The sequence below is a fragment of the Salmo trutta genome, chromosome 24 (genome assembly GCF_901001165.1).
Source record: "Salmo trutta chromosome 24, fSalTru1.1, whole genome shotgun sequence".
NCBI classification, from domain to species: Eukaryota; Metazoa; Chordata; class Actinopteri; order Salmoniformes; family Salmonidae; genus Salmo; species Salmo trutta.
The window spans coordinates 14,628,028-14,651,811 of NC_042980.1; the positions used below are offsets into that span (position 1 = coordinate 14,628,028).

Here is a 23,784-nt window from a genome sequence, read left to right on the forward strand (position 1 = left end):
TTAAAATGGGATTTAAACATAACCCTAACCTTAACTCTAATCGTAACCACACTGCTAATCGTAAACCTAACTCTAAACTTAAAATTAAAAGCAAAAAGCTGATTTTTTTTTGTTTTCAAGAATGTTTACCATAGCCAATTTTGACTTTGTCGATGTGTTAACTAGTGACAACCAAGTAGAGGAGGGAGGGGCGCAGTACTGCACGAACTTAATCCATAACCCCGGGAAAACAACAGAACCATTCAGCAGAGAATCCTGAGCGAGGTGTAGTGGAACGTGGAGACAGCGGCACAACATTGGACTATAGTGGTACCATTAGGTCCTAGCGCAATGGTTCTCCCAAAAAGATATTTTCCAATTCATGTGGCACTTTTTTGTTTGCTAGAATGGACTCATATATCAGCCTTCAACCTGGATACCTTGAATGTCCTGAGGAAAGACGGTGAACCGGGCAGTTTATTTGGATTCTCTCTAGCCATGCACCGGCAATTTCTTCCTTCAGATAAGAGAATGTAAGTTTTGTTTGTTTTGTTGTTGATATTGTTGTTGCATTAGTTACGTAACATTTATTAGGCTTACACTTCGTGTGGGTAGGTTAGGCTACTTATTGTGCGTCTCCAGTCTCCATTTTACAGTAACGTTAGTTGGAGCGTTCATCACTTGATGCATGGTAGCAGGTCCATTGACCAAATTCCCGTGGGACCGTTTTCTTGTCAAGGTAGGAGAATATTGTGCATTTAAAACGATACTGTGCATTTAAAAAACGTTTCCTATTAAAGCAACGTTCCACAATTGTTTCGTTATGGAGAGAAATTAACTATTGCTATTCGTACATGGTTTTTAAATATTTTAAGGTCTTAAACTTTTTTTTTACTCTCTATGTTTTGGAGACCTACGTGTTGAATGCGTGTTAATAGGCTAGAAGCACAATGAGTATTTATATTCAGTAGTGCGTGGGTCCAGTCATTGTGTGTTTCAGAATGCCCTTTGACAGGGGCCTTGCTACAAATTAACAATGGAAAACCAGAGGTAACGAGCTTTGTCACTGGAGAAATCATGCATGTTAATGACATTTGTTCAAAAGAAAGTGACTCTATCCCCCAAATGAGAGGTTGAGATGGGGGGCCTCTGAATATGAATAGGAAATATGTAAGGACATTAAAAAGTGAATACACACGGGATATCATACGTTTTCTTTTCATAGTATGAGACACTGTATTGCACATCCAGATGTTTATTGAAAAGTATATTATCACTGTTATCATTTCAGAAGCATTTTGGTGTCAAGTAACCAACAGCATTACTTCTGCTGTTTTTAACTCTTAAAAATAGATCTGCCTGCAACTCCATTCTTGTGCACTTATTTAATGACTTCATAACATGGTTATAAACCCTAGTTTATAACTAATGGTTGTCATTTTACTAAATAGCAACTCAGGCATCTGCAAAACCATGGTTTTATCTATTCAGCTGTAATCCATTCTCTGATAGTTTAGATGACATCCTGTGAAAAGAGGAATGATTGGTGACCTGTTGTAATTGTCCCAACTGTGAGTGGATGAGTGTGACATGAGTCGGGGAGAATTATTGGTTTAGAACAGGGTACTAGGGGCAGTGGCCCAGACAGAACACACTGTGTGTGTGCAGTGCACTGTGCACCATTTCAAAACATTGCAGCCATAAACAATGAACATATTTAGATAAAGAACAATGCATGAAGTCTAACTTCATCAAATAAAGATGTATCTTAACTATGGTCAGCATTGCTGTATTAACGAAAGAGCAAAAAATATTTTGACATACCTGACATTCAATAATGATTAGTAATGGTAATGATAGATAGGATGGGCACCATCCGTGTGTAACCTGTGATTCATTTCATTTAGCCAACCCTGAGGTGCCAGGAAAGTTAGGGGTGAGTGCAATGATCCAGCGCTGGACAAAACCAGGCCTCACAGGTGTGTGTTCCAGCTACCCACCAGAAGAACAGAGCAGGGGGATGGGCTCTGCTGCACGTCACATCCACACATACTGTAGCCAGGGTGAGCTTAGCTGAGCTCCAACAAGCAAGCACACATTTGGTGGCAGCCAGAGGGCACTTGCTGCAGTACATTAGAGATGCAAAGGCCCAGTCTGCAATGCACTGATAACAACATTTAGGCCAGGATTCCTTAGATCACTCAGATTGCCCTTCTTTTGCTTAGATCCTCACTTAGATCCTGCTTTGAGGAATGCAATGTGAACCTCTTCAGGTACGGCAGTTCTTGGTATCGTTATTAACACATTTACTACATGTTTATCACCTTCAACGCCAGAGGTTTTTAGGTTAAGCAATATGGACCCACAGTTAAATGCTGTCCGTGAGACGAGAACAACATGCTCTCGTGTTTATCTATAAAGCACTTCTGAATAAGCTGCCTTCTTATTTATCATCACTCATCAATGTTATAATTATAATTCCTAAAACCAGGTCTCAAGCATGGATTACACTTGAGGTCCATGTGATTTCCACAGAGTTGGGTATGGCTGCCTTTTCCTGTTACGCTCCTTGCCTATGGAATAGCCTGCAGACTAAACTTAAACTTGAGACTCTTGTCCCCCTTGCCCAAAAATTAATACATTTTTGTATTGCTTGTAACTGTTTCGGGTAATGCAAGTTCTTGTGCTTTTAGGGGAATAACCTATGTGTAAATCTAATCTGTTGCTGTATTTTTTTGTGTTATCTGTGATCGTTTTGTTTGTCTTGTGTAGTTTCTTAATCATTGTACCTAAACTGTATGTGTAAACATGTATACGCAGGGCCCAGCTGTAAAAGAGACCTTGGTCTCAGTCTGTGTTCCTTGTTGAAATAGAGGTAGAATAATAATAATGAGCATATACAGTAGGAGGATGCAGTTATGCCTAACCGTAGTGTCATTTGAAAGGGAACACGCTTGAGGTTATGTGCTTTGAATAAAGTTTAGAATAAGACAGTTAAAATGCTTATCGGTGACAAAATCATGTCTTTATGCCCATAAATGAATAGGGAGTGGAAACAGATGAACAACACAACTTTTAAAACTTTTTTTTAATGCTATTTTCAAAGCACATGTTCACCGTAATGCTGCTGTAAATTACTAGTTAAAAAAGTTTAATGTCCTACTTGTATGTTAATGTTTTACAAGTGTGTGTATCTCTCTGCCTGTCCAAGAAATAAGTTCAAGAGAAGCCTGCTGATGGCCCAAAGCAGCAGTCTTTAAATATATAGTGAATTTCATGGTATTTGTTGGACAAACAGAAGCTTGGTATTTCTCAGGAGCCTGGCAGTTGGCTGTGTCCCATTCCATTTCAAAGGGAGGATAGAATTCCTTGGTTGGGTAGAGAGAGAGACACTGATTTATTAGCAATGATAGAAGAGCTCAAGTCTTGGTGTTTTGAAAAGCCACACACATTGGGATCAGATGTACTAAGCAATGTCATTTCGAAAGAATAACAATTCAAACAAAAAGTCAAGTCAATGTTAGGAGAATGACAAACATTCTAGTACATCTGTCCCTGTTTTCTACAGAACTCTAATGAAGGCAAAGAAGACCGGTGGAAAAGGAACCATTTGCCTTTTGCCTATGACAGTTTCCCTTCCCCGTCGGGTTCTTGTCCTTGGTTGGTTGTTACAAAGAAGATAGTATCATAAAAAAATGTGTAGGCCTATCCGTTTAAGGTCATTGAGACCAGAAGGGAAACACAGTGTCTTGTAAACATTTTGTCTGTAATCAGTGCTTTACTTGAACTGAAATAGGTGTCGGTACTCATTTTGGGTGTCGGTACAGTTTAACTTTAGGTGCAGGAGCGCCACAATACTTTTGATGTAATATTCTAGGAACAGGAGCTCAAGCATTAGAACATTTGAGGTACCGGTACTCAGCTCTGGTGAGCTCCTGCCCAAGTCAAGAACTGGCTGTGATCTCAAATTGAAATCCTCATGTGACCTTAGATAATGAACAAACCAAGTGAAAGCAGAGTTGAGCACAAAGATAGTTAATGTGTAGGCCTAGCTAACAGCTGTGATGCCCATTAACCCGCTATGCCATTACACAGCTCCGAAAACCAAACGTCAACGCAAATATTTGTGAAACCAATCCACAATTGACTCTATTTATGTTTTCCCCCACCTACAGCATCTGATATTCACAGTCAGTGGCGTTAATGGAAAATGCAAATCTGGCCAAATTATCAGCAACATTTAATTGGGAATATGAATGAATTAATAATGTTAGCAACTAATTTATTGGCTATTGCTTGTACTGAGTGACCACTTCCTTTTTAGTACATTGGGGCTTGACATTTTTTTTAAAGGAGCGTATAGTCTATTATGATGAGCTGGTCATACTTATTGGAGCAGCGGGTGTGTCTATATAACAGACTAATATCCTCACTTTCTGAACTCAACCAAAGTGATTAACTCACTTACCCTTCCTCTCTAGTTAGATAACCTTCGGTGTCTAGCACTGATTGTGTAAAACTGATTTGAACTCAAAACAACCTCAAGACCTTCAGGGTTTATTGCCAATGTCTCTGTGCACTTAAAAAACATGTTGTGTTGAAAGCCGCCCATCTAACGTGAAAGAAGTGAACAGTCATTGTGTATCTTTGCAACTCCCCAATGGTTGCATTGAAAGCACAACCTCGTTTTAAGTGTGATACTCTAAAGTATTTTCCTTCCTTCTAATTATATAGTTTCCGGTGGAGTGGAAGTGATAAGTAGAGATCTACCTTTTTCCACTTGACACTGTATATTAGGGCTCCCAAGTGGCACAGCGGTCTAAGGCAGTGCATCTCAGTGCAAAAGGCGTCACTACAGACACCCTGGTTCAAATCCAGGCTTTATTACAACCGGCCATGATTGGGAGTCCCATAGGGTGGCGCACAACTGGCCCAGCGTTGTTTGGCTGGTGTAGGCTGTTATTGTAGATAAGGATTTGTTCTTAATTAACTTGCCTAGTAAAATAATAATATACACTGCCTTTCACATTTTTGGGGTCACTTAGAAATGTCCTTGTTTGTTGTCCATTACAATAACATCAAATTGATCAGAAATACAGTGTAGACATTGTTAATGTTGTAAATGACTACTGTAGCTGGAACCGGCTATTGTTTTTATAGAATATCTACACAGGCGTACAGAGGCCCATTATCAGCAACCATCACTCCTGTGTTCCAATGGCACGTTGTGTTAGCTAATCAAAGTTTATCATTTTAAAAGGCTAATTGAACATTAGAAAACCCTTTTGCAATTATGTTAGCACAGCTGAAAACTGCTGTGCTGATTAAAGAAACAATAAAACTGGCCTTCTTTAGACTAGTTGAGTATCTGGAGCATCAGTGTAACGATGTGCACTGAAAGTCAGGAAGCAAGTTCAGGGAGTGAGTGTTTTTATAAATAAATGCAAAATAATACCAAACACGAACAACGCACAGACATGAAACAGAAACGGAAACAATGACGCCTGGGGAAGGAAAGGGAGTGACATATCAGGGAAGTGATGGAGACCAGGTGAGTCTGACGACACGCAGGTGTGCGTAACGATGTTGTGCGTAACGATGGTGACAGGTGTGCGCCATAATGAGCAGCCTGGTGACCTAGAGGCCGGAGAGGGAGCACACGTGACAATCAGCATTTGTGTGTCGATTACAGACTCAATATGACCAGAAACAAAGAACTTTCTTCTGAAACTCGTCAGTCTATTCTTGTTCTGAGAAATGAAGGCTATTCCATGCGAGAAATTGCCAAGCAACTGAAGATCTCGTTCAACGCTGTGCACTACTCCCTTCACAGATCAGCGCAAACTGGCTCTAACCAGAATAGAAAGAGGAGTGGGAGGCCCCAGTGCACAACTGAGCAAGAGGACAAGTACATTAGAGTGTCTAGTTTGAGAAACAGACGCCTCACAAGTCCTCAACTGGCAACTTCATTAAATAGTACCTGCAAAACACCAGTCTCAACGTCAACAGTGAAGAAGCAACTCCAGGATGCTGGTCTTCTAGGCAGAGTTCCTCTGTCCAGTGTCTGTGTTCTTTTGCCCATCTTAATATTTTATTTTTATTGGCCAGTCTGAGATATGGCTTTTTCTTTGCAACTCTGCCTAGAAGGCCAGCATCCCGGAGTCGCGTCTTCACTGTTGATGTTGAGACTAGAGGTCGAACGATTATGATTTTTCAAGGCCAATACCGATTATTGGAGGACCAAAAAAAGCCGATATCGATTAATCGGACGGTTTTTATATATATATATGTAATAATGACAATTACAACAATAATGAATGAACAATGAACACTTTTATTTTAACTTAATATAATAAATAAATAAAATTTATTTAGTCTCAAATAAATAATGAAACATGTTCAATTTAGTTTAAATAATGCAAAAACACAGTGTTGGAGAAGAAAGTGAAAGTGCAATATGTGCCATGTAAAAAAGCTAACGTTTAAGTTCCTTGCTCAGAACATGAGAACATATGAAAGCTGGTGGTTCAATATTCCCAGTTCTTCAATATTCCAGCCTAATCTCAGGAGTTGATTGGCATGAAGTCATAAACAGCGCTGTGGTTCAAGCATTGCTAAGAGCTGCTGGCAAACACAGTAAAGTGCTGTTTGAATGAATGCTTACGAGCCTGCTGCTACCTACCGCCTCTCAGTCAGACTGCTTTATCAAATATCAAATCATAGACTTAATTATAATATAATAACCACAGAAATACGAGCCTTAGGTCATTAATATGGTCAAATCCGGAAACTATAATTTCTAAAACAAAACGTTTTTTCTTTCAGTGAAATATGGAACCGCTCCATATTTTATCGAACGGGTGGCAACTCTTAAGTCTAAATATTGCTGTTACATTGCACAACCTTCAATGTCATGTCATAATTATGTATTTCTGGCAAATTATGTCATTCTGGCAAATTAGTTCGCAACGAGCCAGGCGGCCCAAACTGTTGCATATACCCTGACTCTGCTTGCAGTGTAAGCAAGAGAAGTGACACAATTTCCCTAGTTAATATTGCCTGCTAACATGAATTTCTTTTAACTAAATATGCAGGTTTAAAAAAATATACTTCTGTGTATTGATTCTAAGAAAGGCATTGATGTTTATGGTTAGGTACATTTGTGCAAAGATTGTGCTTTTTTCGGCAATGCGCTTTTGTTAAATCATCACCCGTTTGGCGAAGTTGAAGTATGCTGTGATTCGATGATAAATTAACAGGCACCACATTGATTATATGCAACGCAGGACAAGCTAGTTAACCTAGTAATATCATCAACCATGTGTAGTTAACTAGTGATTATGTGAAGATTGATTGTTTATTACAAGATAAGTTAATGCTATCTAGCAACTTACCTTGGCTCCTTGCAGCCACAAGGTCCTTTTGACGCTGCACTCGCGCAACAGGTGGTCAGCCTGCCACGCAGTTTCCTCGTGGATTGCAATGTTATCGGCCATTATCGGCGTCCAAAAAGGTCGATTACCAATTGTTATGAAAACTCGAAATTGGCCTAATTAATCGGCCAATGCCGATTAATCGGTCGACTTCTAGTTGAGACTAGTTGAGACTGGTGTTTTGCGGGTACTATTTAATGAAGCTGCCAATTGAGGACTTGAGAGACGTCTGCTTCTCAAACTAGACACTCTAATGTACTTGTCCTCTTTCTCAGTTGTGCACCGGGGCCTCCCACTCCTCTTTCTATTCCGGTTAGAGCCCGTTTGCGCTGATCTGTGAAGGGAGTAGTGCACAGCATTGTACGAGATCTTTAGTTTCTTGGCAATTCCTCGCATGGAATAGCCTTTATTTCTCAGAACAAGAATAGACTGATGAGTTTCAGAAGAAAGTTCTTTGTTTCTAGACATTTTGAGCCTGTAATCGAACCCACAAATGCTGATGCTCCAGATACTCAACTACTCTAAAGGCCAGTTTTATTGCTTCTTTAATCAGCAGAAGTTTTCAGCTGTGCTAACATAATTGCAAAATGGTTTTCTAGTGATCAATTAGCCTTTTAAAATGATAAACTTAGATTAGCTAACACAACGTGCCATTGGAACACAGGAGTGACGGTTGCTGATAATGGGCCTCTGTACGCTTGTGTAGATATTCCATAAAGAATCGGCCGTTTTACAGCTACAATAGTCATTTACAACATTAACAATGTCTACACTGTATTTCTGATCGATTTGATGTTATTTTAACGGGCAAAAAATGTGCTTTTCTTTAAAAAACAAGGACATTTCTAAGTGACCCCAAACTTTTGAAAGGTAGTGTATATATTGAACATGCTAATGCATCCTTTTCAAAACAATGAATTGGATACCTCCGTGAATAGCTATGTACGTCGATGATTTGGTTAGGATATCTCCACAGTGAAACCAGAGAAAAGGCCATTGAATTGTACATGCCAGGCCATCTGTGCACATGTAACCCAATAGACAGCTTGCAGCAGTTTTGTCTCAGACAAGACACTCAAAACCAACTAGAAATCGTGGCTTTTCTAGGATCACACTGTACAGTAGTATGTCTATGAACTCTTTGCACCACATCTAACAGGGGTTTTGTTCCTATCTGAGCTTTCACTGAGCAGGATCTCTGCTTAAATCCAGCACGCCTAATTCTTGTAATGGCCTGGCTGATATAACAAGCCAACTCCAGGCCAGTGCCAAGTGTTGGGGTGGGTAAACGGACACAGTTAGAACAGCTGCAGGGGTCCTGGGGACTGTGAGTGTGCAGCGGTGGGGGCAGCGTCACACATGTGGACAAAGGATGCACCCATAATTTGACTACCACTATTCATTTCCTGTTAGTCTGTAACCAACCATGCTGTTGGTTGATCTGCCATGCTTTGACATGGTCTCTGTTTTAGCTTTCTTTGCTCTTCCTATTGTCTTTTAGACTTCTTGACAAGGATAGGGATATGGCTTCCCATGTATGCTTTTATTTACCTGTGGTAGTTATGCTGACTTGATTCTATAACCTGGATGTTTTCTGTTTTAGGGAAACAGGGGCAGTAGATTTGCAATGTTATTTTTTGAATGTGTCCGAAAATGTCTCATTTACCACAAATGTAACTTGTTGGCAGTTTTCTACGAAGAAGGTAGCTTAGCGGTAGCTTATATCACATCACAGTGTTCCCATTACTTCTCTAGGGCATTCAGATCTGTCAAGACCAGAGGGAAGAACGTTTCAGAAGCTCCCAGAAGCAGTTTAGACTTTTTGGTTCTAATTGCTTAGTCATTCCGAATGAGTTTATCTACATCAGAAGCTGTTTAGTAGTCAATATGACGGGGGGGATAAGGTGCTTGTCCATAAGTCATCAGAAATTAGCAGCTTGTTTACATGTGTGCACCAGACTTTGGATGCAAAGGCTGAAGTGTTGTGTGTAAATGTCAATATTACTCTTCAGTGATTTGCCGAATTCTACAACTATCACCGAGGAGCCATGCTGAAAACCTTTTCTTGCAGATACAAATCCCTATCTCTGTGTTACTATCTCTGTGTTACTGTCTCTGCATTGATGTGTTGTTTCCCAGTTCATATAGCTCTACACTCTGGGAAAAAAAGGTTCTATCTAGAACCAAAAATGGTTCTTCGCCTGTCCCCATAGGAGAACCCTTCGAAGAACCCTTTTTGGTTCCATATAGAACCCTTTTGGTTCTACCCGGAACCAAAAAGAGACAGCCGCAGAAACCTTTTGGAACCTTTTTTTCTACAAGTGTATGGGGTTGTATTCTCCAGGGTTAAGTGAGAGTGTGATGTGCAAGAGTAACATTACAATAAATAAATTGTGATTCTGAAAGCCCTCAACTATATACATTCTAACTGTGCCTAGCACTGAAGCTCAGCTGCACTGTGAAATTGTAGTTACGATCTTTGTATTGACTAAGCTCTTATTTGCATTTCACTGGCTGTTGATAGAAGGGAAGGGACAGAATTTGGGCTTCGATCTTCCTCTTTCCCAACAGGCTTCCTCTTGGGAGTCCTTGTTTGTTAATTGGAGGTCTATGACACTATCCAATGAATCAATAGGGGGTTACGGAAGAGCTTGTGAAATCATGCAGAGTGGAGGAAGAGGGTGGAGAGGATTCCCTGACCCCCTTTGAGGAAATTCTCACAACGTTTCCATTGGATTCACACTGTGGTCCACGATCACCCAAATGTGTTCTCCACTAGATCAGAGCTCCCTAAGCAGTTGAACATAGGACTTGTTGTCACGACTTCAGCCGACGTCAGTTCCTCTCCTTGTTCAGGCGACGCTCGGCGGTCGGCGTCGCCGGTCTACTAGCCATCGCCGATCCACTTTTCATTTTCCATTTGTTTTGTCTTTGTTTCTACACACTTGTTTTTCATTCCCCTAATTATTGTTAATGTATTTAACCCTCTGATTCCCCCATGGTGTTGTGCGGGATTGTTTTATGTCATGTTCGGTAAATGTTGGTGACTGGTTATTTCGACGGGTGTTGTTTCTTGCCCGTGCGTAAAAGTTGATGTTTGTGTGTTTTGTGTTTGGGCAAGTGTATTGTTTTACCTTGCACCATTCATTATTCTGAGTAAAGTTACGTTGCTCCAGATTCTCTGCTTTCCTGCGCCTGACTGCATACACCAGCTACACCCACCATTCTGACACTTGTACTGTATGGACTGTAATACATTTCCCTAATTGCATTAGAAAACGACTTCCTCTAGGTAATATGCAATAGGCCTATGCAATATTTTCACCCAGAGTGAGCCATTCTCATATTGATGCTTCTGCTCATGTTTTTCTCAGTGCTCCCTGGTACGGGCTGTGGCTCTCACTCACTGTCCAGGCTGGACAATGTGACCCAGAGTGGTCCTGCTGAAGTGTTTCTCTCACTGTGGTTGTTCAACAATGAGCAAGCTGCCTGTGTGTTTCCCTCAATAGTGTTAGCCTAACAGGAACACTTTTTTCATTTAGTGAAGTGCAAGTACAGCCAATTCCTAAAAGCCCTGCTAAGATATTACTTGAAATATTTCATTCCAATATCATTCAGTCACAGGTCTTATAAAGCATTGTGCATAAATATATGGGCTCCTGAGTGGGCAGCCGTGTAAGGCACTGAATCTCAGTGCTAGAGGCATAACTACACACACCCTGGTTTGATTCCAGGCTGTATCACAACCGACCGTGATTGGGAGGCCCATAGGGCGGCGCACAATTGGCCCAGCGTGGTAAGGGTTTGGCCGGTGTAGGCCGTCATTGTAAATAAGAATTTGTTCTTAACTGACTTGCCTAGTTAAATAAGTAAATACAAATGTAAATGGCTCTACAAATTATTCAGGCCTTAAACGTATTCACACAGGCCTATTGTACCCCTGCGGTTGTTAGGATTCTCTGAGGGACTGGGGGTGATTTGGATAAGTTGTTGTCAGTGAGCTAATGTTGTACAGGACAATCACATTATTGAATATGTTCCAAATTAGATTGTCGGCTCTACTGTTTCTCTGCCTATTGCTCATTGTATTGCACAATAATCTACTCTACTACATACAGTTGAAGTGGGAAGTTTACATACACTTAGGTTGGAGTCATTGAAACTTGTTTTTCAACCACTCCACAAATTTCTTGCTAACAAACTATAATTTTGGCAAGTCGGCTAGGACATCTACTTTGTGCATGACACAAGTAATTTTACCGACAATTGTTTACAGACAGATTACGTCACTTATAATTCACTGTATCACAATTCCAGTGGGTCAGAAGTTTACATACACTAAGTTGACTGTGCCTTTAAACAGCTTGGAAAATTCCAGAAAATGATGTCATGGCTTTAGAAGCTTCTGATAGGCTAATTGACATAATTTCAGTCAATTGGATGTGTACCTGTGGATGTATTTCAAGGCCAACCTTCAAACTCAGTGCCTCTTTGCTTGACATCATGGGAAAATCAAAAGACCTCAGAAACAAAATTGTAGACCTCCACAAGTCTGGTTCATCCTTGGGAGCAATTTCCAAACGCCTGAAGGTACCACGTTCATCTGTACAAACAATATTACCTAAGTATAAACACCATGGGACCACGCAGCCGTCATACCGCTCAGGAAGGAGATGCGTTCTGGTGCGAAAAGTGCAAATCAATCCCAGAACAACAGCAAAGGACCTTGTGAAGATACGGGTGGAAACAGGTACAAAAGTATCTATATCCACAGTGAAACGAGTCCTATATCGGCATAACCTGAAAGGCCACTCAGCAAGGAAGAAGCCACTGCTCCAAAACTGCCATAAAAAAGCCAGACTACGGTTTGCAACTGCACATGGGGACAAAGATCGTACTTTTTGGAGAAATGTCCTCTGGTCTGATGAAACAAAAATAGAACTGTTTGGCCATAATGACCATCGTTATGTTTGGAGGAAAAAGGGGGGGGGCTTGCAAGCTGAAGTACACCATCCCAACAGTGAAGCATGGGGGTGGCAGCATCATGTTGTGGGGGTGCTTTGCTGCACCCCCACAACATCTATTTTGTGCACTTCACAAAATAGATGGCATCATGAGGAGAGGAAAATTATGTGGATATATTGAAGCAACATGTCAAGACATCAGTCAGGAAGTTAAAGCTTGGTCGCAAATGGGTCTTCCAAATGGACAATGACCCCAAGCATACTTCCAAATTGTGGCAAAATGGCTTAAGGACAACAAAGTCAAGGTATTTGAGTTGCCATCACAAAGCCCTGACCTCAATCCTATAGAACATTTGTGGGCAGAACTGATAAAGCGTGTGCGAGCAAGGAGGCCTACAAACCTGACTCAGTTACACCATCTCTGTCAGGAGGAATGGGCCATAATTCACCAAACTTATTGTGGGACGCTTGTGGAAGGCTACCCGAAACGTTTGACCGAAGTTAAACCATTTAAAGGCAATGCTACCAAATACTAATTGAGTGTATGTGAACTTCTGACCCACTGGGAATATGATTAAAGAAATAAAAGCTGAAATAAATCATTCTCTCTACTATTATTCTGACATTTCACATTCTTAAAATAAAGTGGTGATCTTAACTGACATAAAACAGGCAATCTTTACAAGGATTAAATGTCAGGAATTATGAAAAACTGAGTTTAAATGTATTTGGCTAAGGTGTATGTAAACTTCCGACTAAATAGATCATGAGAAGATCTCTTTTTTTGTCCCTAACCACCAAAATAATTATTTTGAGGACTGACAGCCAGTTGATATACAAATTGTTTATATTTGTGTCTCAAAGGGCATGTTCCCAATTATTTTAAAACTCTTCAAACAGTATTATGAATGCTGGCAATTTGTCTGGCAATTTGTATAGACACACTGTAATGGACATGTGTTTGCCAGTTTGACATGGTTTCTGTTATTCAGTGCAGTCCTGGGTACTAAACTGACTGCGTCTAATCCCATGTCTAAAAAATGGTCAGTATGAATTATTGAATGGAACAGCTGCAGTATAGGATTACCAAACATCTCTGACATCTGCTATTGTCACAGTACATTCATCTATAGACCATACATATCTTAAAGATACAGTCATTGGATTTGTCTTACAGACTGTTGATTGGAGCACCAAGAGCCAAAGCTCTGGCCAACCAGAGAGCCAACATAACCGGAGGCCTGTACAGTTGTGACATCACCACAGAATCCGATGACTGCGATCGCATCGATTTTGACAATGAAGGTGAGGTGTTACTCATGTCTGTTTCTCTCTCCTACACAACATATGAATTAACACGATGCTTTATTATTCACAATATACTGTCATTGTAATAAATCATTCTAAAGCAAGAATAAACAATAACATCCTGATTCCTTCTGATGAATTTCCACAGAGGATGTGAGAGTTGAGAACAAGGAGAACCAGTGGATGGGGGTGACAGTTAACAGCCAGGGCCCCGGAGGGAAGATTGTGGTAAGTCTGTGTCAGAGGATATACTGGTTGGTTTCCTGGTCAGGTTCATAATGCTTTGTATATCTCACATGTGGAACTTTGCATTAGATCTACAGTATTCATTAGCTGAGGATCTGTCTTACTTGGTGGATGTTAACCTGATTTCATTATACCCTGATGAAGACAGCTTGTCTGTCGAAACGTTGGTTATTTAGGTTATTGAATTATTTCATCAGAGCTCCTAGAGTGTGCGGCTCTCCTTTTCTTTTTCAAGAGTTCTACTCCGCTAGCCAGCACCTCCCCTAAACCGGATGTGCGTTTCTTTCGCCTCCAGATGAACTTGATTCCACTGTCTTGTCATTGCAGACCTGTGCTCATCGCTACCAGAGACGTCTGTTTGTGGACACTGCTCAGGAGTCCCGTGACATCACAGGCCGCTGCTACGTCCTGAGTCAGGACCTCACTATTGATACGTCCTCTGATGAAGATGGAGGGAACTGGAAGTTCTGTGAGGGACGTGCCAGAGGCCATGAGAGGTTTGGCTCATGCCAGCAGGGTCTGGCTGCCACGTTCACCAAGGACTACCACTACGTGGTGTTTGGAGCGCCTGGCGCCTACAACTGGAAAGGTAGGTGTCTGTTCATAAGGCAAGAACTTAAGTTGTAGTTGCCAAACCTATTTACTTTGAAAATCAATGGGGGTTCAATGTATAGATTTGAATGTCAGCTGAATCAACCATGTAGTAATTGTGACTTACATTGCCCTCTAGAGGTAAAGAAAGGCATTGCAACATTCTTCATTTGACATTTCCATACTGTGCTTTAGTATAATTTTATTTTCACTTGTAGAATAAATTCACCCAATTACATTTAGCTTGTGTCACTATTGTTTTGTTGAGGGTCATATTTAAGCCAGCAGCATTCCATTGACATCTTCACCCCTCACTCTCAACCACTCTAGGCATTGTACGTGTAGAGCAAAAGAACAACACTTTGTTGGAAAAGGGATTTTATGATGATGGGCCTTATGAAGTTGGAGATGAGAACCGCTTGGATCCTGACCTGGTGCCTGTGCCTGCTAACAGCTACCTAGGTGGGTACAGTAGGTCTGAACCTTGATTGTGGGAATCATGTGTTTTGTGTGCTTAGGCATCCTGTTCATGACCAGTTTGTCTGCTGCCAACCCTGATAACATTGTGTATAAGTCGCCTTCTCTGCAGGTCAACTTTGAGAGAACTCTGGATGTGACGACCAGTACTTACTTAGGTTTGTGACCTTCGAGGTGCCTAAAACATGAACCGTTCCATCTCCATGATGGCTAACTGGTGAATGGTTTATAGTGTGAATTTAGCATGTCATTATTTTAACATAATGCTTGAATGCACTGTAGTTATTATTACTGGTATACTTATGTGTGCATCAACATATGTTTTCTAGGTTGCGTCAAGATGACATGACTAGTATATTTCTTCGCGTTTTTCTTTACATCCCAAGTTCACTCATTTATCCATGAAATATGCATGATCTGTATTATAGACAGTGTAAGAGATGTACCTTGATTCCTGTTATTTCATGTCGCAGGATTTTCCCTTGATTCTGGCTTTAGCATCACCAAGGGGCGTGGCCTAACTATTGTGTCTGGGGCACCACGAGCCAATCACTCTGGGGCTGTGGTCCTGTTGCGAAAAGAGAATGAAGCGTCAGCAAGACTCTCCCCAGAGTACATTCTAGAAGGGCCTGGACTGGCATCGTCTTTTGGATATGATGTAGCTGTGGTCGACCTGAATGGAGATGGGTATGTCACACAAGTTGACTTCTGCTTTTCCAGTTTTGGCTTATCCATACATTATGTAATCAAACCTACATGGATATTGTAAGTCATGCTTCAATTTATTTATTTTTTTATTTTTTTTTGCTTCCCAGGTGGCAGGATATTGTTGTGGGAGCCCCTCAGTTCTTCATGAAAGAGGGAGACATTGGAGGAGCTGTTTATGTCTACATCAACCAGGCAGGAAAGTGGGCCAAGATCACCCCAATCCGCCTCAATGGAACCAAAGACTCAATGTTTGGGCTGGCAGTGGAGAACATCGGTGACATCAATCAGGACTCCTATCAAGGTGGGAACTTGGTATCTGTTCTTGTTTCTGGCCTTTTCTGTGCTTTTCCCATCAAATTCCATAGCTAAATGGCTTCTCTTTTACAGACATCGCCGTTGGAGCGCCCTACGCTGACGCTGGTGCAGGAAAAGTGTACATTTACCATGGTTCTGCTAATGGAATCAACACCATGCCTGCACAGGTTGGTTTTACAGTGTTTTAATGGTTAAGAATATGCTTGTTGACATAGTGAGATGACGTCACTGCTGCATCCTATTTTTATTTGTCATTTCAGATCCTTGAGGGAAAGCCCAACAACATCAGATTATTTGGATATTCTCTGGCTGGGAACATGGATTTAGATAAGAATTCCTATCCTGATATAGCCATTGGGTCGCTCTCAGATACAGTTCTCGTTTACAGGTAATGATCTTGTTAGGCTATCTATAGCAATCTAGTTTCGACCTCACAAATGAATTTCAAGATAACACATAACTCACATAACAACCATTTTTTTTAGGGCAAGGCCAATTATTAGTATCAAGAAGGATGTCAAAATTACTCCGAAGGAAATTGACTTCACAAAGAAAACCTGTGGCAACAGTATCTGGTAAGGTGTTGATGGGATTTGATGACTACTCATGTTTGAAAATATGTCTGACATCTTTATACTTCTGTGAATTTGTTTGCTAATTGAATTGAATGACATCCATTTGTTGTCTATAGTTTGACCGTGGAAGCATGCTTCACCTATAAAGCAAACCCTGCATCATACAGCCCAAAACTAAGTAAGCGAAGCTTCTCTCTCTCCTGTAACCCTACCCCAATTGGGATAATTTGTCGTAGTCCCAAAATTCCTGAATCCATTTGTGCTTACATAATACATACTGTTGTTCTGGAATGTTTCCTTACAGCTATCCGCTATGCATTTGAGGCTGAAGCAGATCGCAGGAAGCAAGGGCTGATCTCTAGGGTCCTGTTTCTGAACAAGTCTCGCACCGACCAGGACTTCCAGTCCACCGGAAATCTGGACCTCCGGGGACAAAACAAAAGAGCGTGTACCAAGACAAAAATCAGACTGCAGGTACAGTATTTGGTCTTCGTCTAACCCTCTTGAGATTTTAGAATAACACCTAAAATGTGGCGAGGGAGACGGTGTACTCATCAGGGTTGTGTTCTCTGTCTGTAGGATAACATTAGGGACAAGCTGCGTGGTATTCCCATTGAGGTGTCAGTGGAGATCCTGGGCACCAAGCGTCAGAAGAGGCAGAACGCTCTCCCCCAGCTTGTGCCTATTCTTGACAACTCCCAGCCAAGCAAGGTCGTCACTGAGGTAATCATACTGCTTCAGAGCCGAGAGAGGATCTCCATGTTGCATATACTTCACGATGCCATTGAATGTCTCAGGGCGAATGGAATTCAGTAAAGTTTAGAATGGACTTACTGTCAGATGCATTAAAAATAATATTTTTATGTATTGTGCTTCATTACAGGTGAACTTCTTAAAGGAGGGATGTGGAAATGATAATATTTGCCAGAGTAACTTACAACTGGAGTACAGATTCTGCTCCAAAGAGCCCAACCAAGAGGTATTCCCTCCATTACAGATGTGAGTATGAACAAACATTCTTAGTGCATATACATTCTGGGACGTTCATGCTAAGATTTGGGAAAGAAAACCATGAATCTGAGGAAGAGGTATAAGGCTATGTTTTGTTTTTGTTTTTATCCAGGCAGAATGGGCTACCAGTGATCTCCCTCAGTGATCAGAAGGACATAGCTCTGGAGGTGACAGTGAGGAACAGAAATGGGGATGATGCCCATGAGGCTAAGCTGGTGGGGATGTTCCCTAACGCTCTCTCATTCTCCGGCTTTCGCTCTCAGAAAACTACGGTAAGTGGAGGGACTCTGGTTTATTTCAGCATACTCAGATTTGCTATCAGTCAAGTAACAACATTGTAATGGGTTCTTGTTCTCCAGAGGGACAAACCGGTGCTTTGTTTAGCCAATCAGAATGGCTCCCAGACAGAGTGTGAACTGGGGAATCCATTCAAAACAGATTCAGAGGTAGGAAGTAGTTTTCGTTACAGTATTTTTCTTATTCTGTCATTGCGTGGCTCACTCATGGTGAATGTTGTTTCATATTTGGATGCAATGTGTTTCCAGGTTACTTTCTACATAATCTTGAGCACTGCTGGTATCTCTCTCAATACCACAGAAATCGACATTGACCTTGAGCTTCAAACGTAAGTAGCACTATAGTTTTCGCACAAACGTGACTGATGACTGACTTGGTGGCCTTGTAAAACACTTTTATGTGTCATTTCTCTTCTTTCAGGACCAGTACACAGGAAAAAACGGGCAGTGTGAAAGCAAGGGCAAAAGTAGTGATTGAGATGTTACTTTCTGTTGCAGGGTAAGTATTCAAACATTTACACTTTTTGACTACTGCATCAATTAGTTTTGATGTTTTTGATAGTTTTTAGTATGTGGTTTGTTTATCAACAGAATTGCGAGACCCTCCCAGGTGTATTTTGGGGGCGATGTGAAAGGAGAGAGTGCCATCAAGACAGAAGAGGAGATTGGCAGTTTGATCGATTATGAATTTAGGGTAATTATCGTTGTCTGCTTATCTCACTGAGGTTTGACCGGGATGTTGAAAATTTTAATATTATACCTCCAGATAATCAATTTGGGTAAGCCGTTGAAGTCCTTTGGCACAGCCACGCTGAACGTCCAGTGGCCCAAAGAGAATGTGGATGGGAAGTGGCTGTTATATCTGGTTAAGATCAGCACCACTGGCCTTGAAGAGATCCCCTGCTCCCCAGAGACTGAGATCAACTCTCTCAAACACGTTCAGGTAATACTTTCCTAATGCAGTTTCACTGTACTCTATGCATTTGTGCAGAAGCAAAAAACGTTCAGAGATGACGTTTTAAAACACTTAATGAAATTCTAGTTTGAAACACTAACTTGTGACCATTTTTAGGAGTCTAGCACATCTAGGAAAAAGCGTGAAGCTGGAGGCAAAAAATCTGGAGGCAAAATCTCTTTATCAGACCAAAGAAAGCACAAGATTTTGGTAAACACACTTTCATTTGCATTTTTGTTTTTAAATTGATCAATAATGACAACTAGGTTGTCTGACAAAAAAGTATTTTCCTCTCAGATGTGTGGCAATGGCTACGACGCTAGATGTGTGGTGATCAAGTGCCCTCTACTGGGCTTGGACAGTAGTGCAGTGATTTCTCTAAGGTCCCGTCTGTGGAACGCGACCTTCCTTGAGGTGAGAAACAACATGCCTGTTGCTATTTGCTTTTCAAAATAGTCCTAAATAGCCGATACGATTGATTCGGACATTCTCTAACATTGAAAACCTTTATTTTGAAACAGAATTACGCGTCTTTGAACTATCTTGATATAATTGTGAAAGCTTCCATCAGCCTTGATGCACCTGCAAAGAATATGGTTCTCAGGAATGCTGAGACTCAGGTGAGTGGCACAGTCCAGTCGCACAATGACTCCTTCACTGATCAATACAACTAAGAGTTTCTATGTAACAAATCAAAATAAACATAGTGTTTCTCCTTGTGCCCATGCAGGTGAGAGTCACAGTGTTTCCAGAGAAGGCGGTAGCCCAGTTTGGTGGAGTCCCATGGTGGATCATCCTTGTGGCTGTCCTGGCTGGTATTCTGATGTTGGCGTTGCTAGTGTTTCTACTCTGGAAGGTGAGGACAGTCTAGCTGCAACACATTTACTAATATGTTCACTGTGTTGTACTCTGCTATTAGTAGACGCATGTAACAGTGAATCATTATTCATTCAGGTGGTAATCATAACATACAGTGATTATAACGTACCTTACTGATAGAAATGGATTTTATTCACACTTGCGGTGTTACAGTATACTTCCATTCTCATATTGATTCTCATCACCCTTGCTCTCCTTAAGTGCGGTTTCTTCAAGAGAGCCCCACAGTATGATGCAGCGTATCACAAGGCACAGATCCATGTTCAGCCCTCTGACAAAGAGGAACTCACTACTGAGACATAGTGCCTGACCTCTGCACTCAGACCTGGGGTAAAATGGACACTGCAGTCAGCATGGAGTGTGGGCTTAACAAAGACTAACTCGCTTTGGCTTTAAAGGAAACGCTTACTTCCGAAGCTGCTTCCGAACGTCTCGTGTGAAAATGTTTGAATGGACACACACTCCCATACGTATTTATTTGGACAGTGAAGCTAAAACGTTGAATTTGGCTCTGTACTCCATCATTTTGGATTTGAGATGAAATGTTTATATGAAGCAACGGTAAAGAATGTCACCTTTTATTTGAGGGTATTTTCATACATATCTGTTTTAGTGTTTAGAAATGAATGCACTTTATGTATCTAGTCCCCCCATTTGAAGGTGTCATAAGTATTGGACAAATTCACTTATAATATATTAAGTAGTCAAAAGTTTAGTATTTGGTCCCATATTCCTAGCACACAATGACTACATCAAGCTTGTGACTCTACAAACTTGTTGGATGCATTTGCAATTTGTTTTGGTTGTGTTTCGGATTATGTTGTGCCCAATAGAAATGAATGGTAAATAAGGCATTTCACATTTATTGTCAATAAGAATAGAATATGTTTCTGAACACTTCTACATTAATTTGAACGCCACCATGATTACGGATAATCATGAATGAATCGTGAATAATGATGAGTGAGAAAGTTACAGATGCACAAAGATCATGCTCCCAAAACAATTTGGTGAGAAAGTTACAGAGGCATAAATATCATACACCCCCACCAAAATGTTTTATTTATGCCTCTGTAACTTTCTCACTAAAACTTTTGACTAAATTGAATACACTATAAGTGAATTTGTCAAAATACTTATGATACCTTCAAATGGGGGGACTAGATACATAAAGTGCTTTTATTTCTAAACTGTAAAACAGATATGTATGAAAACACCCTAAAAAAAGGGGGAAATATATACTGTCATAAAACATTTGATCTCAAAACCATAATGATGGAGTGTGATACCAAATTAAAAGTTTTAGCTTCACTGTCCAAATAAATACGTATGGGAGTGTACTATATCTGGTCATTGGAATCGATCTAATTTGAATATGTGCAAAGAGTATGCACTATTCAGATACAGTATTTGTGTTTGAATTTGGTCAGCATTTAAAGTTTTTTTCCCCCGAATGAGCAGTTATTCGATTTCCCTTATTTTCAAACCTATTAAACTTTTTATTCCAGAAGTAATTCTGGAACTATATCTTGTGTGCTATGAAGCTTCTTTATTTTTCTAGGTTTCTGCTTTGCCCGCCTGGCTGTTTGGAAATGCTATTTTGAATATTACTCTTTCCAAGGGAAGCATGCTCTCACACAAATCACTCTCTTTGCATTGCCTCTGATTTGCTTGAGCATTATATTTTGTAAGTGTTGTATTTATATGTGCAGGTTGATACATGTCTCATTTATAATAATGTATATTTTCTCTTGCCAGTGTGGATTTTTCAAACGCTCAAAACATGATGACAGCGTTCCAAGATACCATGCCGTACGGATAAAGAAGGAGGCTTGTCAGTTTAAAGACGGAAAAGCCAAGATGGATTCCTTTGAGAAAAAGCAGTGGATGACAAGCTGGAATGAGAACGAGAGCTACTCATGAGACACTTGACTGTTGGGATACGGTCAGATACAATAATCTCCTATTATTCGAAACATCCAATGACTGCATTTGGGAAGCAAACTACAAAAGAAAAATGTTCTATTCTCCCCAAGGACTCTCAGATGAAAATCTATCCTGTGTCCTATCTGAGGAAATGAGAAGCATCACGTCTTACATTTGGGTAGAAAAAGGGAAATTGGGACTTTGAAATCCATTATCTGACACTGATACAGTTTTTAATGACATGATGAATTGAGTTTTAATCTCCAATGTTTAGCTGTAGATAATCTTTCTGCTGTGTTTTTTTGCGGTCAGTTTTATCCAATCTCTATATTGTATAATCCCTGCAATGTATAGCCTGGAACATTCTGTATGTTTTGTATATATTTAAATACTTTAACACACTGTATATTTATTTTTGTCATTATCTGTATAAAACAACAGATATGCATTGGCCAAAGTCTTTTTTAATTTTTTTTTATCTAAAGTTACTTTTCAGTAGAATAAGTAAGGGTAAATGGTACTGCTGATTTTCTAGTGCTGCACAGACTAAAAAGTAGCTACAGGTATTATGTGAATAATATTGTCATTGGGACTCATTCTTTGCACTTGTTATGATTGTTAAAAAAGGTATGTCATTTCTACACAAGTCATAAAAGTTTATGCAATGCCTCTCAATTCCCGAATTAGAAAAGAATAGCACCTTTATGAATATTTCTAAGACAGTTATGTCAGTTATGAGTTGGAGATATATAACTGATTCACACCAAACCTCTGTTTATCCAATACAGTGCCCCTGTCAAAGCCATTTGCGCAAATACTGTACTGGGTGATACTTCAGTAGCATGCAGCTGGGACAATTGGAGCTGAAAGAAGCAATAAAATGCAGTTTATTGTTTTGCTAATTTTATTTTAGCATTCCTGAGTAAGAAGGAAGGCACTCAGTAATGGTATTTGTAATGTGTGTCTTGAAGGTTAAGATGCCACCTGACATAAGAATCACAATACAAACCCCCAAAATGCCGACTTCAGAAAGTGATCTTGTTGATGAATGCTGTCTGTAGGCCTATCAGACTTCATTTGATATGGAAGCTATTCAAAGGGTAATTGCTGTGGAATGGTGATCAATGAGAAGCATTAGGCGCTTTCACACTGCACCTTAGCTCAGGGTTAACAAACGCTTGTGTGAACACCGACTAAGCTAGCCCAGGGCCAGTCTAGTCTGGGGCTAAGAACAATGCAGTGTGAAAAGGCCTATTTAGTAGTAGGCCTACCTAAAACATGTTTTGAAAAAAAGAAATGTAAGTCTCATCACTGGCTCTTCATTCATTCCTCTATTCAGATGTTTTGAATATTGTGCTTTGTGACAAATTGCAATAAAAAGAGAATAATGGCTCATAGTTCTACAATTCCGTCTTCTTTTTCTTCTTTTTACGTAACAGTTGTTATGGGGTCACTGAAACTTGTAATTGACCAACTACAAGCAAAAAATATGAGGGATAGACAAAGATTGCCTATTATATTGACAAGATATTTGAGTGACTGCTCTAACAATGGAAATACATGTCCTCAAAGATGGAAGGCTGGCTGGATGAGGAGAGATCAGGTGACACCATTTTAGGCAATGAGCGGGCAGATACATGCCTGAAAGGCCATAGAGATAGATAGAGGGCTCATCTTTGTATAATGTCATTATTGTGTCTGTGACAGCATCGGCAGTGCTATTGAGGCAATCTCCATTTTAAAGTAGTCAATTTTATCATTCATTGGCTGATTCTCCCAACTCATAGGAATCCCCACCCAGTTGACTACTTTAAAATGGTGGAAGCCCTCAAATGGCAACATCTATGCTAAAAGGGTTTATGTCCATGCTAAAACGGGTTATATCCATGATGAGTCCCATTTTTCGCTATGACAACAGGCAAAACTCAGATATAAAGTCGTTTTTTTCAAAGTTGCCGAAATGCCACGTGTCCACTTAAATTAGTGATAAAAGTCACCTTGTCCAAGAGAGATTTTCATGGTTATCAAAACGTCAAGCCAGAGTAAGCCTAATTGAAACAGCTCATATTTTAAGTGTTTCTAAAATCCCCTATGGGGAAAATGAATGGTGGAAAAACGATT

At 40.4% G+C, this 23,784-nt stretch overlaps 1 protein-coding gene across 6 annotated transcripts; it reads left to right on the plus strand.

Annotated features, from left to right (window-relative positions):
- The first annotated feature begins 203 nt into the window (after nucleotides 1-203).
- Nucleotides 204-23,069, plus strand: itga6a (integrin, alpha 6a). 6 transcript variants are annotated; one of them, XM_029711133.1, is made up of 27 exons: nucleotides 388-512; nucleotides 622-718; nucleotides 1,887-1,958; nucleotides 13,554-13,681; nucleotides 13,833-13,912; nucleotides 14,258-14,519; nucleotides 14,852-14,983; nucleotides 15,472-15,685; nucleotides 15,814-16,007; nucleotides 16,094-16,188; nucleotides 16,282-16,409; nucleotides 16,507-16,596; nucleotides 16,713-16,774; nucleotides 16,901-17,070; nucleotides 17,176-17,319; nucleotides 17,480-17,595; nucleotides 17,720-17,879; nucleotides 17,967-18,053; nucleotides 18,153-18,232; nucleotides 18,325-18,402; nucleotides 18,495-18,597; nucleotides 18,670-18,846; nucleotides 18,976-19,068; nucleotides 19,156-19,272; nucleotides 19,380-19,478; nucleotides 19,589-19,714; nucleotides 21,496-23,069. In XM_029711133.1, exons 5-27 carry the CDS (start codon nucleotides 13,868-13,870, stop codon nucleotides 21,658-21,660), a joined length of 2,937 nt encoding a protein of 978 aa, XP_029566993.1. In that variant the 5' UTR covers nucleotides 388-512; nucleotides 622-718; nucleotides 1,887-1,958; nucleotides 13,554-13,681; nucleotides 13,833-13,867; the 3' UTR covers nucleotides 21,661-23,069. The 6 variants fall into 6 exon arrangements, with proteins under 6 accessions (XP_029566990.1, XP_029566991.1, XP_029566992.1 ...); XM_029711131.1 differs by lacking the exons at nucleotides 622-718; nucleotides 1,887-1,958 and adding an exon at nucleotides 19,939-20,067 and having other exon boundaries at nucleotides 205-512; nucleotides 21,496-21,538; XM_029711132.1 differs by lacking the exon at nucleotides 622-718 and having other exon boundaries at nucleotides 382-512.
- Nucleotides 23,070-23,784: the final 715 nt, after the last annotated feature.